Raw genomic sequence first — 17,308 nt, 5'->3', positions numbered from 1 at the left:
CTACTTTCAAGTACTTAGGGATCCAAATCACGTCCCAGCCCCGGGACTTTATACATTTAAATATATTTCCACTCCTACAGCGCTTCAGAGACAAAATTAAGACCTGGAACTCTCTCTTAATGTCAGTAGCAGGTAGAGTAAACCTAGTGAAGATGATTCTCATGCCACAGTTACTTTATTTTCTACATAATACCCCTATGGTTATCCCATTAAAAATATTTCACACAGTAAATGCCATTTTCCGAACCCTTATTTGGAAAAATGGTCCCGCCCGGATCAAATTAGAACAACTACAGAGACCCAAGGACTGTGGTGGATTGGCATTGCCCAACCCATGGCTGTACTACCTGGCCTCTCAACTGCAGCATCTGATTGGTACATTTGTCCCGTCACAAAACTCATCTCACAGGCTAATGATTCACACAGTGGGTAAGGGTCCGATTCACATGGCTTTAGAGGCATTGGCCTTCACTAAACCACATAAAAAATACCCAACGTTCAGTCTTATTCAAAAGGTGTGGAATAAGACCAAATATCTCCAGAACGTAGATGGATATACGGAATATAGTCCCATTTGGCACAATGACACATATGGGGAACTAGCTAAATTACAATGCGGAGCTCGTTGGAAGCAGTTTGGAATCACTCATATAAAGCATATATTTAGGGAAGGCGTGTTGCGCACATTTTCTGATTTAAAAGAAGCTTATAATTTGCCAGCATCAATGTCATTCTACTATATGCAACTTAGACACGCAGTACAGACACAGGGCCGCTCCTCGGAGTGGCACTTATCGCCAACCCCGGTTTTCAACCTTCTGGGGAATGCTGGCTCATCTAAGGGATTTATCTCCCAATGCTATGCTATCCTGTTGCAATCCGTGATGAGACACCATCCCTTGAGGGTGAGAGAGAAGTGGGAGACAGAGGTGGGACAGCTGGATGGGGATCAGTGGGAGGAGATCTTTCAGGCAGTGAACCAATGTTCACTTAATGTGTCACAAAAACTCACCCAACTATTGAGAACATACTATACTCCGCACAGATTACACTTAATGAACAGGCTGACGGAACCAACATGTACTAGATGTAAACGTGAACATGGTGACCTGATACATATGCTGTGGAGATGTCCCAAGTTACACATGTACTGGGCAGGAGTGGTACAAAATATCAACTCAATCTTTAATGTGAGTCTTCCACAGGACCCTAGAGCGTGTCTCTTGGGTGCTTTGGAGGAATACGAATGGGAAGGACACAACAGAGAAGCTGTGCATAGAGTACTTTTTCAGGCCAGAAGGCTGATTATGACTCACTGGAAGTCCGATAGGTCCCCGACTGTTAAGGAGTGGACTGAAAGTATTAACACGACTCTAAAAATGGAAAAGTTGATTTACCAACATAGAGGTAGCATGCCAAAATTTGAAAAAATATGGGGTCCATGGTTAGATGTACCGGGATTAGCACCTATGGAACTGGTATAGGACAGGTTGTTAGGAATCAATGCTGGGTGAGACATGGATAGAGGTTAACTGTGATTGGAACTAGCTTTTAGCTGTTATATTGAGATTGTTACTTGGCTATTGGATTATGTGTTGCATAAGAGGTACTGTGTAATCCTGTTTACAATGTTTGTAATGCTTTCCCTGCAAATTTAATAAAATCTTGTTGGATTAAAAAAAAAAAACATTGGAAATAAACCCTCTCCTTATGGTACATAAGCTGAATAGCACTAATGTGGCGATATAATGGGTTAGTAATGAATGAATAAGTTATACTGCTATATAATATATAACTAAATACATCCTCCCACTTTGGGGAAGAGGGAGAATGAGCCTTGCATTATGAAGAATATTCGCTTATGAAAGCATGGCAAGTTTACCTAACCTGAACAAAAATGTTCAAACTTAAAAGGGTGGTCAATGGGGTTGAGCCAGGATGAAGGGAATTTTCAAAGAATAGAGAGAGTAAAGGAGTATAAGAAAAGCCAATGGAAGTTAAACACTATTTTGAAAAGATACTGTACAAAATCTGGACTGGTGGATAAGCATTTCAGCAAAACTGATCAATAAGAAATCAATGTAAAATTCTCATGTAAAAGCATGTTATAGTCTGGTTGAAAAAAGACACAAGTCCATCCAGTTCAACCAATAACCATGTGTTTATGTAAAATGTATATTTATGATAGCCCATGCAGCATTAACACAACAAAATGCCTTACGTACTTTGACAACTTAGTTTTTCACCACTCAGTATCATTCAGTAAATCCGTGTATTTCAATTTCAAAACTACACCTCTGCACTGCTTTGCTACTGAACTTAGGGGGTTCTCCACTCAAAATCAACATGAAATTTGGCACTCTCCAAACCTAAATCTTTTTACAGCATATTTCTACATATTTAATATGATGCTGACTATGAGATGCAGAAACCTTCTACTAGCAGATTTCTTCATGATGGGGTTAATCGTGATGACAGGAGGTGCATTCCAGCTCAAAAGCTTCGTAGGATAGAACCTCATAGAACACCTAGTTAACATGTAACCTTACCCCATATTACATATTGAAAAATATTGAGTTTGAGTGGAGAAACCATGCCAAAATTGACCACACCTGAAATGTGATATTTATCATATATATATATATATATATATATATATATATATACAGTGTGTGTGTGCGCATGTGTACATGTGTGTGTGTGTATATATATATATATATATATATATATATATATATATATATATATATACTGAGAAAATTATAAACGCAACACTTTTGTGTTTGCCCCTATTTGAGCTGAATTTAAAGGTCTACGACTTTCTCTATGTACACAAAAGGACTATTTCTCTCAAATATTGTTCACAAATCTGTCCAAATCTGTGTTAGTGAGCACTTCTGCTTTGCCAAGATAATCCATCCACCTCACAGGTGTGGCATATCAAGATGCTGATTAGACAGCATGATTATTGCACAGGTGTGCCTTAGGCTGGTCACAATAAAAGGCCACTCTAAAATGTGCAGTTTTATCACACAACACAATGCCACAGATGTTAAAAGTTTTGAGGGAGCATGCAATTGGCATGCTGACTGCAGGAATGTCCACCACAGCTGTTGCCCTTGAATTGAATGTTCATTTCTCTACCATAAGCTGCCGTCTCCAAAAGAGCTTCAGTGAATTTGGCAGTAAATCCAACTGGCCTCATAACCGCAGACCACGAGTAACCACACCAGCCCAGGACCTCCACATCCAGGATCTTCACCTCCAAGAAACCGTGTTAAGGAAGCTCATCTGCATGCTCGTCGTCCTCATAGGGGTCTCAACTTGACTGCAGTTCGTCGTCGTAACCGACTTGAGTGGGCAAATGTTCACATTCAATGGCGTCTGGCACTTTGGAGAGGTGTTCTCTTCACGGATGAATCCCAGTTTTCACTGTACAGGGCAGATGGCAGACAGCATGTATGGCATTGTGTAGCTGAGCGGTTTGCTGCAGTCAATGTTGTGGATCGAGTGGCCCATGGTGGCGGTGGGGTTATGGTATGGGCAGGCATATGCTTTGGACAACAAACACAGGTGCATTTTTATTGATGTCATTTTGAATTCACAGAGATACTGTGACGAGATCCTGAGACCCATTGTTGTCCCATTCATCCATGACCATCACCTCATGTTGCAGCATGATAATGCACAGCACCATATTGAAAGGATCAATACACAATTCCTGGAAGCTGAAAACATCCCAGTTCTTGCATGGCCAGCAACTCACCGAACATGTCACCCATTGAGCATGTTTAGGATGCTCTGGATCGCCGTATACGGCAGCGTGTTCCAGTTCCTGCCAATATCCAGAAACTTCGCACAGCCATTTAAGAGGAATGGACCAACATTCCACAGGCCACAATCAACAACCTGATCAACTCTATGCAGAAGAAGATGTGCTGCACTGCATGAGGCAAATGGTGGTCACACCAGATACTGACTGGTTTTTGGACCCCGACCCCCCAAATACAGTAAAACTGACATTTTAGAGTGGCCTTTATTGTGGCCAGCCTAAGGCACACCTGTGCAATAATCATGCTGTCTAATCAGCATCTTGATATGCCACACCTGTGAGGTGGATGGATTATCTCGGCAAAGGAGAAGTGCTCACTAACACAGATTTAGACAGATTTGTGAACAATATTTGAGAGAAACAGGCCTTCTGTGTACATAGAAAAAGTCATAGATCTTTAAGTTTAGCTCATGATAAATACGGGTAAACACAAAAGTGTTTCGTTTATAATTTTGCTGAATATATATATATATATATATATATATATATACAAATTAAACCCCTGCCTCATATAGAGTGGGGTTACACAAGTAAATAATGTACTGTAGTACTGCTACCAAGACATGGCAACATTATATACTTGTGCTTAAATGTCTTTATCTAATTCAAATAGTTTTTCGTCTGTAGTGGTTAGTTTTAACAAGTGTTCAAGTATGAAGATTTATGCTCTGTGTACATGTCCTTTGTACTGCATAAGATAAGCAGCATGCTGCCAGTAACTTAATCTAAGAACACAAATAGACACAGATAAAACACAATAATTCAAGACATTTTGCAATCATTCCAGTCACCAATGTACAACCTTCATTCAGTCAGTCAAATGCCTAAAACTGTACAGAGTCTTCACATTTTCTACTCAGGTTCGTTCATCAAAAAATCATCTTAAAAAAATAAAATTGGTGTTTTGGAATTCCTAACATTTATCCCTTTAGATAGTGAAGGGCATACTCAAGGAATTTTCCTTCTCGACGACAAGATTTATTTTTCCCTTAATACATTTACTGCTAGAGAGGACTGCAAAGCCATGATGTCACACTATCCTGTTTTTAGCCTATCGAGGTGCAAAAACATGGTCAGTTTTAGAGGTATGTGCATAACTGGCCCTCATATATCAATACAGCGCATATAGTGACCATTGAGAATGTCAATTGCTCCAGCCAAATCATACATTTTCTATCCTCCTTCTAGTGCTCCAGTCTCTAAGGAGAGGTGGACTTCCCTTAGTAGCACTTCCATCCATTAGTTGGCTAAGGCGGATGAGGCAGCACTGGGCTCGCTCTCGCTTTAGAGTGCAATACTCCCACCTGCTCTTAATCTTCACTGCCTTTCCTACAATTTCTTCCACCTTCAGATTTCCCATAGCTTGAGGGGAAGAACAGTAGTGTTCAGGACAGGGAGAAGGCAGATGTAGAAGAGGGGATACCGAGATGCTAATGTACCACACCCGATATCTGTCACAGCCTGGAAAAAATGAAAGTCATAGTTAGTCTAGATATTTAATATAATATGCAGAGTAGGGTAATTGAGACTAAGCTTGCCAGTACATAGGCAGAGAGGGCTGCTCATTGCTGCTCTATCTTTGCACCCCTTGCCTGGATCTACAATTGATTTAGCCATTAATAAACCCTCAAATCATGCAATAGATAATGCGAGCAACCATTTATTTAAGCTGCACACATAGTGTAACAAAAGTGCATCTTCCTTCTCAGCTGTTCAGCATCTGAGTAGATATGTCTACATTAAAAATCAGGGAAGACCTATACACAGACCAAAAACTGGAAGAGAAGAACTAAAATGGCCTTTTCTATCAATAATTGGCCCATGTATGGGCACCTGAATAATTAAGTTTTCTGGACAATACTTCAACACATCCACAGCTTGGTCAAGCATTAAGTTACCTGTACATTAACAGATGCTGTCTTAAAAAAAAACTTCTATATGATAATTAATCTACACAAAGAAAGGTAATCGAGTTGATTTACAAAAGACACATATAGGCTGTACACTTTGCAAGGAAATTTTCCCTTAGGTTCGTTTATTAGGTGAAGCTCTGCTGATTTACATCATTTTTTTTTAATTTCCCTACATGTGAATAGGATAGTCTTTACAAAGTGAGTTTTCACCATGTTCTCTAAACTAAGGAAAAATTCTCTTGCAAAGTGGGCAAGTAAATATACCCCAATGGGTTTAAAGGTGTCAGCTACAGACAGCTATATTACCACAGGTGATCAGGGGCATATAGCAGATGGAGGGTCAGACACCTGCTTATAACTGCAGGAAATCGCTGGATATGTAGGTACATGCAAACAGCCGTGGCTCCTGTCAAACTATTATTGCTTTGTACATGCTTCCCAGGAACAGCTGTTCGCATACACCTGTAATCACAGCAACAGAAATCATCTCTATGCTCCTGATCACCCTTGTGAATGTAGCCTAAGGGCTCTTTCACATGGGGCGGATCAGTGATGATCCACCCGTGAACATCCGCTTGCTCAGCGGGGATCGCTCCGCCGATCCCCGCTGAGCAGGAAAATGACAGGTCCGTCGTTGCACACTGTGCAGTGATGGACCTGTCAGAGCGCCGCTCTCCCCTATGGGGGATCGGGTGATGACGGACCGTAGAGTCCGTCGTCACCCGATCCGATCCGAAAACGGATGGAAAAGTAGGTTTTTCCTCCGTTACACTTTTTCGGATCGGAGCGGGTCGGATGTCAGCGGATATGTCACCGCTGACATCCGACGCTCTATAGACCTCTATGGAGTGTCCGTTCAGGTCCGCCTAAAAAACTGACAGGCGGACCTGAATGGACAGTCCGTGTGAAAGAGGCCTTAGGCTGGATTCACACTTATGCATTTTTAGTGCTTTTTGCATTTTGCAGATTTGCACTACAGAACGTGTTCCATAGGAAACCATGTTAAATGGACTGTGGTGCAAATCTGCAAAATACAAAAAGCACTAATGCTGCGTACACACGATCGGACTTTCTGGCATACTTGGTCCGGCAGACTTTCTGACGGACTTTGTCCGCCAGGTGCGCCGGACTTAAAAACGGACGGACTTGCCCACACACGACCGGACTTTCCGGCGGGCTAGGTCCGCCCGTCTTTCCGACGGACTTTCGCCGGAGTTACGGCGGACTTTCAGAATGAACGGACTTGCCCACACATGGGCAAGTCCATTCATTTTGAACGTGACTCAGGTACGACAGGACTAGAAAAGGAAGTCAATCTTGCCGCTTTTATCGGCGAGATTGACACCTTGCGAGCCCCGTCACGGGGCATCCCAGGCCCTTAGGTCTGGTATGGATTATAAAGGGAAACCCCTACACCGAAAAAACGGTGTGGGGTCCCCCCTAAGATCCATACCAGACCCCGATCCGAGCACGCAGCCCGGCCGGTCAGGAAAGGGGGTGGGGACGAGCGAGCACCCCCCTCCTGAACCGTACCAGGCCGCATGCCCTCAACATGGGGGGTGGGTGCTTTGGGGGAGGGGGCACCCTGCGGGGCCCCTCCACCCCAAAGCACCTTTTCCCCATGTTGATGAGGACAAGGGCCTCTTCCCAACAACCCTGGCCGCTGGTTGTCGGGGTCTGCGGGCGGGGGGCTTATCGGAATCCAGGAGCCCCCTATAATAAGAGGGCCCCCAGATCCCGGCCCCCCACCCTATGTGAATGAGTATGGGGTACATGGTACCCCTACCCATTCACCTAGGGAAAAAGTGTCAATAATAAAACACACTACACAGGTTTTTAAAATAATTTATTAAACAGCTCTGGGGGGGTCTTCCTCCGGCTTCGGGGGTCTTCCTTCGGCCTTGGGGGTCTTCTTCCGGCTTCGGGGTCCCTCCGGTTCCTCTTCTCCTGGCGTCCGGTTGGTTCTTCTCCGCTCTCTCTGGCCTCTTCTCCCGGTGTTCCAGTTCTTCTGCCGGCTCCTCCGCTGTCTTCATGCCGCTCTTTTGCCAGCGGAGGTCCGGACTTCTGGGCTTCTTATCTTCTTCCCTCTTCTCCAGATGTTGACACAACGCTTTCTCTGGCTGGACTGCTCTCTGAGCGCTCCGTTGTGACTTATATAGGCGGAGACCCCACCCCCTTATGACGTCACAGTCCCTGGGCATGCTGGGACTGTGACTTTTAGGGGGCGTGGTCACCGGGTGATGTTGACCACGCCCCCTAAAACGTCACAGTCCCAGCATGCCCAGGGACTGTGACGTCATAAAGGGGTGGGGTCTCCGCCTATATAAGTCACAACGGAGCGCTCAGAGAGCAGTCCAACCGGAGAGAGCGTTGTGTCAACATCTGGAGAAGAGAAGAGGGAAGAAAACAAGAATCCCAGAAGCCCAGACCTCCACTGGCAAAAGAGCGGCATGAAGACAGTGGAGGAGCTGGCAGAAGAACTGGAACACCGGGAGAAGAGGCCAGAGAGAGCGGAGAAGAACCAACCGGACGCCGGGAGAAGAGGAACCAGAGGGACCCCCGAAGCCGGAGGAAGACCCCCCTGAGCTGTTTAATAAATTATTTTAAAAACCTGTGTAGTGTGTTTTATTATTGACACTTTTTCCCTAGGTGAATGGGTAGGGGTACCATGTACCCCATACTCATTCACATAGGGTGGGGGGCCGGGATCTGGGGGCCCTCTTATTATAGGGGGCTCCCGGATTCCGATAAGCCCCCCGCCCGCAGACCCCGACAACCAATGGCCAGGGTTGTCGGGAAGGGGTCCTTGTCCTCATCAACATGGGGACAAGGTGCTTTGGGGTGGGGGAGCCCCGCAGGGCCCCCCCTCCAACAAAGCACCCACCCCCCCATGTTGAGGGCATGCGGCCCGGTACGGTTCAGGAGGGGGAGCGCTCGCTCCTCCCCACCCCCTTTCCTGACCGGCCGGGCAGCGTGCTTGGATCGGGGTCTGGTATGGATTTTAGGGGGGACCCCGTGCCGTTTTTTCGGCGTAGGGGCTTCCCTTTAAAATCTATACCAGACCTAAGGGCCTGGTATGCCCCGCGCTCGCCGCAATAGGAAAATTTGTTTCTCCTATTGCAGTGAGTGCGAAATGCAATACCCTGCCCTTGCGTCGTATCCGGTCCGTTGGACCAGCATACAAACGGGCGGGCTTTCCGTCGGACCAGCACATAGACGAGCGGACTTTCCGTCAGAAACTGAGTCCGACAGAAAGATTTAAAACATGTTTCAAATCTAGGTCCGGCGGACTTTTGGGGAAAAGTCAGCTGGAAAAGTCCGCCGGAGCCTACACACGGTCGGATTGTCCGGCGGAAGTATGTCGGAAAGTCCGCTCGTGTGTACGCAGCATTAACAGACCCAAATACACTTGGCGTATCACCTACGGTAACTCTTCAAATTCAACAATGAACTTGGCCTATTTGCAGGTTTTGTTTTATAGGAAGATTACTTCTATTACATTTCTAAAACACACATTACATTTTAACCGCTTCAGCCCCAGGCCATTTGGCTGGCCAAAGACCAGAGCACTTTTTGCGATTCGGCACTGCGTCGCTTTAACTGACAATTGCATGGTTGTGCGATGTGGCTCCCAAACAAAATTAATGTCCTTTTTTTTCCCACAAATAGAGCTTTTTTTTGGTGGTATTTGATCACCTCTGCAGTTTTTATTTTTTGCGCTATAAACAAAAAAAGAGCGTCCATTTTGAAAAAAACGCATTATTTTTTACTTTTTGCTATAATAAATATCCCCCAAAAATATATATAAAAAAAAAATTTTTTCCTCAGCTTAGGCCGATACGTATTCTTCTACATATTTTTGGTAAAAAAAAATCACAATAAGCATATATTGATTGGTTTGCGCAAAAGTTATAGCGTCTACAAGATAGGGGATAGTTTTATGGCATTTTTATTAATATTTTTTTTTTTTACTAGTAATGGCGGCGATCAGTGATTTTTATCGTGACTGCAACATTATGGCAGACACGTCGGACAATTTTGACACATTTTTGGGACCATTGGCATTAATACAGTGATCAGTGCAATTAAAAATGCATTGATTACTGTACAAATGTTACTTGAAGGGGTTAACACTAGGGGGCAGTGAAGGGGTTAATGTGTGCCCTAGTTTGCGTTAGCGCTTACGTTTGCGTTTACACACACACAGTTCCGGGTTCTCCGTGTCCCCCGAGCAATCGCGGGAGCCCGGCGGTGACCGAGACCGCCGAGCACTCACAACGGCTCGGGGAGCGAGTGGGGGGCGCGCACGCGCCTCCTGGTGGCCACAGGGCAAAGCGACGCTACATAATGTTGATTCGCCCAGCCATGTCATTCTGCCGCAGTGCAACTGCGGCGGCTGGTCAGCATGTGGTTAAACATCCTTGCATCTGTAGATTTTTTATTTAAAGTGTGTCCAGCCCAAATTTTTTTCTTTTTTTTGGAAAGCGTGGGATAGGCTTAGAATTTCAGATGGGTTATTACTGCTATCCAGGGTTTCATTATATAGCTTTCCCTTCATTTCCTATCCTGCTTACAATGTTTTACCAGATAAGAAGTGAGGGAAAATTCTAACAGCAACACAGGCAGAAATATAAACATTTTCCTTTTTTTTTTTTCGTAGAGTAGGGTTAAAAGTCCTGTTTTATTTCTTCCTGTGTTTCCACTGCAAATTTTCCCGCAATTTCTATCCAATTTCATCGGATAGAAATTGGGGCAAAACAAAAAGTGAGGCAAAATCTCTCTAACAGAGCCCAGGATTAAACAAAATAAAGTTTTTGGCTTGGCATAGACTAAAGCGTTGATTTACTAAAGGTAAATAGGCTATTTGCTGTACAAGAGAAGTTGCACTTTTCAAAGTGATTTTCCCAGAGTTTAGTGAATCTGATGAATTTTTACTTTGCAAAGAATGCCCAATCATGTGTATGGAAAATAAAAGAAAACAGTATTTTTGCTTGCACATGATTCAATGATGGAAGTCTGCAGAGCTTCACCTCTCTCACTAAGCTCTGGGGATAATTTCTTTGCAAAGTTCAACTTCCCTTTCAAATTCAAATGTCTATTCGCCTTCAGGAAATCAACCCCTTTATATCAATTTCCCACACAATGTAAACCAGGGGTCAGCAACCTGTAGACAGCGATCTACCAATAGATTCCGGACAAATCACTGATAGATCTTGGTCTGGGTTTGCTGACCTGCCATTCCAGAGGATCAAACAGAGTGCAATGCAGAGGGCAGAATACTTGTAAAGTTAGAGCTGTAGAAGGGAGCAAGAGTCATATAAGCCAATGCCTCCTCTGTAGTGCTGGCTCCTGTCCCATGTGGAGTGATACCAACTACACTTTACCTCTTATCCTGGCTAGCAGTCTCCAGAGTGGTGCCAGCAGCAGGAAAGAGAAGATCTTCAGGTCAGTGTGAAGCAATACACTGGGCATTATAGTATAGGGCTGCTTTCACACTGATGTGCTGTGATTTACCCACACCGTGGGTGCAGTGTACCTGCAGCTTTTCTGTGGGTTTGCTGCGCTTAGCCATAGACTTCTATTGTATCCTGCTGTTTTACCACCCCCAACTTTACGCGTGAACGAGCACAAGTGATGCTCCTTTGAAAAGCGATCCGAGTGTGTGTTGATATGTGGTGAGGAGGCGATATGTTGCCTTCTCCACCTGATTTAAACCCATGATTGCCATGCAATGCATGCAATTGCGACACGGTAGTCCTGCAATTAGAGGTTTAAATCAGGTGTGAGGAGGCGACACTGTGACCGGTGATCTTTGACTTCTCCCGTGTTGTTTAGGTAGATCTCCACCTCTGTAAGGTTGCCTATCCCTGATGTAAACAATTCCAAAGCATTTTACAAAATCAACTTTGGAGTGTGTCTGACTGCACATTGATTGCTTGAAAGTTTGACATTTTTGAAAAGTTTCAGAGATACAATAAGTCAATGTTGCACTGCTAAAGTTATGTTATTTATTGGTTGCTTAAGCCACATCTTTAATTGTAGAAAGGTCAAAATCGTTTGAGGGTGCCTTACACTAGCAGTAAATATAACACTATCTGGAACTAAGGGCTAACATGAAACAATGATCTTTTGCATAGCTAAGTCCTTTTAAATCAAAGCACATGTAATATCAACTAAGACCTTGTAAAGAAAAATAGTTTAGGTGAGTTACTCACTCGGCTGATTTCCAAAAGTGACCTGGATGAGAGAGGCGCCTGTTCCGCTTTGGCAGTTTTTCCAGCATCTCCATCAATTTGGTAAAACTTGGTCTTTCCTCTTGCTCATAGGCCCAGCAGAAAAGTAGAATGTCCTAACAAAGTATGACACAATAATATGATCTGAGATACAGACTAGAGATGTTCTGGCATAGAAGGAAAAAAAATACAAAAAAAGTATAACTGTGCCCCAATGGGGTGATTTCCCTTTCACTTCCTGACCCGCAGAGACAACAGGAAGTGAAGGGCAATTTCTCCAATGTAAGCAAAATGCCTCCTACAAAGTTGTCACCAGAACAAGTGTCCCTATTGGAAGATTTACACTCTATTCCTGTTCCAGTGGTAATTTATAAAAAAAAGTTTTTTTCACTTTTCAGCAGTGATAATGGTCACTAAGGCTAATAGATTGAGTGTATATCCCTAAGACAGCAATAAAAATATGGCAGGAGTAATAATGCCCCTTCACTCTATCCAAGACAAATATGCTTGGCTTTAAAGCCTCCCTAAATTACACTTTAACCTTCCATAAATTAAACATAGAGATATCGATTATTAAATCAGTTAGAAGCTCTTAGGTCATTCGATGGCTGAGGGGATCTACACTTGAACCTGGGTCTGCACACCAGTCACAGCCATTATTAGATTTCGATTTCTTATTTGATTCAATGTCATGGAGCATGCAATCGGAAGAATGGGAATATCGCAATTGGAGCTGTATCCCAAAAGCCAAGGTGAGTGGGCCACTCTAGTACCCAAGAAAATGGGGTGACAGAGCATACCAGTCTCCATGTACAACAGACATGTCACTGTTGTTGGTCTTATCCTCTAACAAAAAATAAGCAGGTTATTAGTCTGAAGGTGGTCTTATCTAATATTAAAGATACTGGTGCCTTTAGTTTGGCAACTGTATAACTTAACCACTTGAAGCCCAGCATGTTAAACCTCCTCCCTGTCCTAACCATTTTCAGTATTGTGATACTTTGACTAACAATTACAATGTTGAACTCTGTCATGCAACATTGTACCCAAATAAATGTTATATAATATTTATATATTTATATATAATTTTTGAGACATATAAAGCTTTTTTTGGTGACATTTATTCACCACTGTTTTTTTTTTTATTATTATTTCAGCCTAAATGTATTTTGCTACAGTTCATTGGTTAAAAAAGTGTATATTATTTGGACTGTGTGAAGGGTATTGAGTCTACACACTATGCCTATTTTGTTTCTTGAGGCCCTACCTAAAATACCAAAAGAGTACAAGCCCACCCCCAAATTACCCATTTTTGAAAGGTAGATACTTTTTTTGGAAAATAAAACTTGATTTTATTTTACAAAGTTGTCATTTTAACAAGTTAGTTCTCACACAAAGCATGGGCATACTTACAATAATCTAATAAAATGCTGCTCCAAATTATGTCACGTGACCACCACACACAATACTGATAATGTTATCTCTAATCAAATATTATAATAAAACCACTATACATATATTGAAATCCTATGCGATTATATCTTGTACATATATCGCAATCCTATGCAATTATATCTTGTACATATATTGCAATCCTATGCAATTACATGTTATAACACGTGTAACTATACATAAATCTATATAAAGTGCACCCACATAAGATATATAAACAGCATTAAAGTGCTTAAATATTCCACAGATAAATATGGTGCATTAAAGTGCTCTTGTGAAAAAATTTCATGCATTAATGTGTATTCACCCCCTTTGTTATGAAGCCCATAAAAAACTCTGGTGCAACCAATTACCTTCTGAAGTCACATAATTAGTGAAATGATGTCCACCTGTGTGCTATCTAAGTGTCACATGATCTGACATTACATATACACACCTTTTTGAAAGGCCACAGAGGCTGCAACACCTAAGCAAGAGGCACCACTAACCAAACACTTCCATGAAGACCAAGGAACTCTCCAAACAAGTAAGGGACAATGTTGTTGAGAAGTACAAGTCAGGGTTAGGTTATAAAAAAATATCCAAATCTTTGATGATCCCTTGGAGCACCATCAAATCTATCATAACCAAATAGAAAGAACATGGCACAACAGCAAACCGGCCAAGAGACGGCCGCACACCAAAACTCATGGACCGGGCAAGGAGGGCATTAATCAGAGAGGCAGCACAGAGACCTAAGGTAACCCTGGAGGAGGTGCAGAGTTCCACAGCAGAGACTGAAGTATCTGTACATAGGACAACAATAAGCGGTGCGCTCCATACTGTTGGGCTTTATGGCAGAGTGGCCAGAAGAAAGCCATTACTTTCAGCAAAAAACAAAATGGCACGTACTGAGTTTGCGAAAAGGCATGTAGGAGACTCCCAAAATGTATGGAGGAAGGTGCTCTGGTCTGATGAGACTAAAATTTTACTTTTTGTTCATCAGAGAAAACACTATGTCTGGCGCAAACCCAACACATCACATCACCCAAAAAAACACAATTTTTCAACAGTCGGGACTGGGAAACTGGTCAGGGTTGAGGGAAAAATGGATGGTGTTAAATACAGGGATATTCTTGAGCAAAACCTGTACCACTCTGTGTGTGATTTGAGGCTAGGATGGAGGTTCACCTTCCAGCAGGACAATGACCCCAAACACACTGCTAAAGCAACACTTGAGTGGTTTAAGGGGAAACATGTAAATGTTTTGGAATGGCCTAGTCAAAGCCCAGACCTCAATCCAATAGAAAATCTGTGTTCAGACTTAAAGATTGCTGTTCACAAGCAGAAACCATCCAACTTGAAGGAGCTGGAGCAGTTTTGCAAGGAGGAATGGGCAAAAATCCCAGTGGTAAGATGTGGTAAGCTCATAGAGACTTATCCAAAGCGACTTGGAGCTGTGATAGCCGCAAGAAGTGGTTCTACAAAGTATTGACTTTAGGGGGGTGAATAGTTATGCACATTGACTTTTTCTGTTATTTTGTCCTATTTGTTGTTTGCTTCACAATAAAAAAAAAAAAATCTTCAAAGTTGTGGGCATGTTCTGCTTCCAAGTTGTTTTTTTGTCAAAACTAAACAAGCTGAAGTTGGAAGCTGATTGGTTTCTATGCAGAGCTGCATCAGATTTTGCACTCTCCAGTTTTAGTAAATCAACCCCTGCTTGAAATAAATAAATAAATAAATATATATATATATATATATATATATATATATATATATATATATATATATATAAGAAATATATATAAAATGTCACACATATTATATATCCTGCAAAATGCTTTGTTTTGCTACAGTCACTGCATATTTTTTTAGCCACATATTAGCAATGATTTTACAGTCATCATATCTTAACAAATTACTTGAATTGTGGATCGATTCTGTTGACATCCAACTTTCAGGATTCATCTGGAAGGCCTAGCCAACATGACAAGAAAGTGCTGGGGATCCAATTTCTTTATATTGATCTTCACAATGTATCACATTTTTGGCTATGGCATAAGCCTTCCAAAGCGAACCTGGGCTTTGTCAATGCAGGATAAGTAAGAAAGTATATGCTGAAGAGGGGTTGGAAATTAAAGCAAAATCTGTTCCTTTGCACTGTATGGGCTTGTTGTTACCCATAGAAACCATTCAGGACTTACCTTTCTGCACTTTAGCGCAGTCAGCATGTCTGCTGATAGGTTTTCATGGGTTCCTTGGCTTTGCAAAATCTTATTTTTCCCTATAAAATTAGCCAATTAATTTCTTATCTGCACTGTTGTTTCAGATAAGAAATAACTGCTATATATTGCTTTGCTGAAAATAATTTACAGCCTCTTCAAGCTCATACTTGCACTGTATATTTAACTTTATTGAAGCTGTTTAACATATCCTCTGGCAGAACCTCTTAACCATTCCACTTCTGAGCGTAACATATATTTTCTTTCTCATTAAAAATGGACTTATTCCCTACTGGTGAGAAAGTTCCAGAGAGAGCTATAAAGGCTGAATTTAGAATTACATTATGAGGAATTTTACATTTGTTCTCTCATAGGATTCTTAAACAAATCATCTGTTAACAAATGTCTTTAAATTTTCATATTTTTTTAATACTAGTAGAAAGGATACATGAATTTCCATGGAAGCCTGATTCAGCAAAAAACATTAGTGAATGGTTGAGAAAAAACAATAAAAGTGCTTGACCTGGCTTGTGACACAGTGCATTTTCTCAAGCTCTGGAGTGGCGGTTCACACTAGTGTACACTGCCCTATGCGAACCGCTGCAGGTGTCAATAGAAAGTTAATGACACCTCCAGATCGGTTCGCATATCGCAGAGCGAACTGTCACATGGTGCAGGAATCGGATTTCATGGGTGTTCACACCCTTGCGATCTGATTCCAGTGCGGACCACAAAAGGGTCCTGCATCTTTTTGGTGCAAATAAATTGCAAATGCATCGCACAGACATTGCAAGTGATCTGCACAGCAGTGTGGTGCGAATCACATGCGATATCTAACATCACGCCAGTGTGAACCCAGCCTAAAGGAACACCAGGTTGTACTGTCAATGAGCACCTATTTTGAGTTAATAATGCCATTTTACAAGGAGCCTAAAGCATGCTAATAGCCATCACAGTTTTACATGCTGGTCTTCCATATTCTATTGTATTAACATAGGCAGTTGTAGAATAGCCATCAGACTCTGTGCAATTACTTGCTTTGCTGTAAACATTGGTTAGAATAAGTTAGCAACCAGGCAGACAGTATTTTTTTTTATTCTGCTGAGGTGCAACTGGAGCTCACATATGTAAAGAACAAATATGACTGACCCCATGCTGATAAAAAAAAACACAAAAACAAGATATAACAAATTAACATTAATCAATAAGATTATTCATATCAAATTGATGTTATTTACATGTTTATCGAAAGACAATACTTTCCTTTTAAACAGAAGAATTAAGGATTATTGGTAAGCTGCAAAATATTCCACAGAGTAGTAATGGTTCAGCATATTTGTTATGCTAATGGTCTTGAAAAGATTTCTCTGTATATCTCCTAAAATACTGTATCATAAGTCTTACCAGTCTAGGCAAGCAAATAATTGTATACATGTCTCGAACATATTTTACTACTTCTGTAACTGTAAACAGGAGCATGTATAGTACAGCGCTTCACTTTTTCCACATTTTGTTATGTTACAGCCTTATTCCAAAATTGATTAAATTTAATTGATTATTTTCCTCAAAATTCTACAAACAATACCCCATAATGACAACGTGGAAGAAGTTAGTTTGAAATCTTTGCAAATGTATTAACAATTAGGCTGCTTTCACACTGAGGCACTTTACAGGCGC

At 42.0% G+C, this 17,308-nt stretch overlaps 1 protein-coding gene across 2 annotated transcripts in view; it reads right to left on the bottom strand.

Moving 5' to 3' along the window:
- Window positions 1-2,976: 2,976 nt before the first annotated feature.
- The window catches only part of KSR2 (kinase suppressor of ras 2), a 707,775-nt gene continuing 693,443 nt past the window's right edge, over window positions 2,977-17,308 (bottom strand). The window contains exons 19-20 of one of the 2 annotated variants that reach the window (XM_073625662.1): window positions 11,961-12,094; window positions 2,977-5,293 (exon numbers count right to left, since the gene is read on the bottom strand). In XM_073625662.1, the coding sequence (XP_073481763.1) occupies window positions 5,287-5,293; window positions 11,961-12,094 (141 nt within the window). In that variant the 3' untranslated portion in view covers window positions 2,977-5,286. Of the gene's footprint in view, window positions 5,294-11,956; window positions 12,095-17,308 lie in introns of those variants that run through there. The other variant, XM_073625672.1, reaches the window with a different exon arrangement.

Source organism: Aquarana catesbeiana, linkage group LG01, assembly GCF_042186555.1.
Source record: "Aquarana catesbeiana isolate 2022-GZ linkage group LG01, ASM4218655v1, whole genome shotgun sequence".
Classification (NCBI taxonomy): Eukaryota; Metazoa; Chordata; class Amphibia; order Anura; family Ranidae; genus Aquarana; species Aquarana catesbeiana.
Note: the sequence above shows the minus strand (reverse complement) of the source record. Positions and strands in the feature narration are given on the sequence as shown.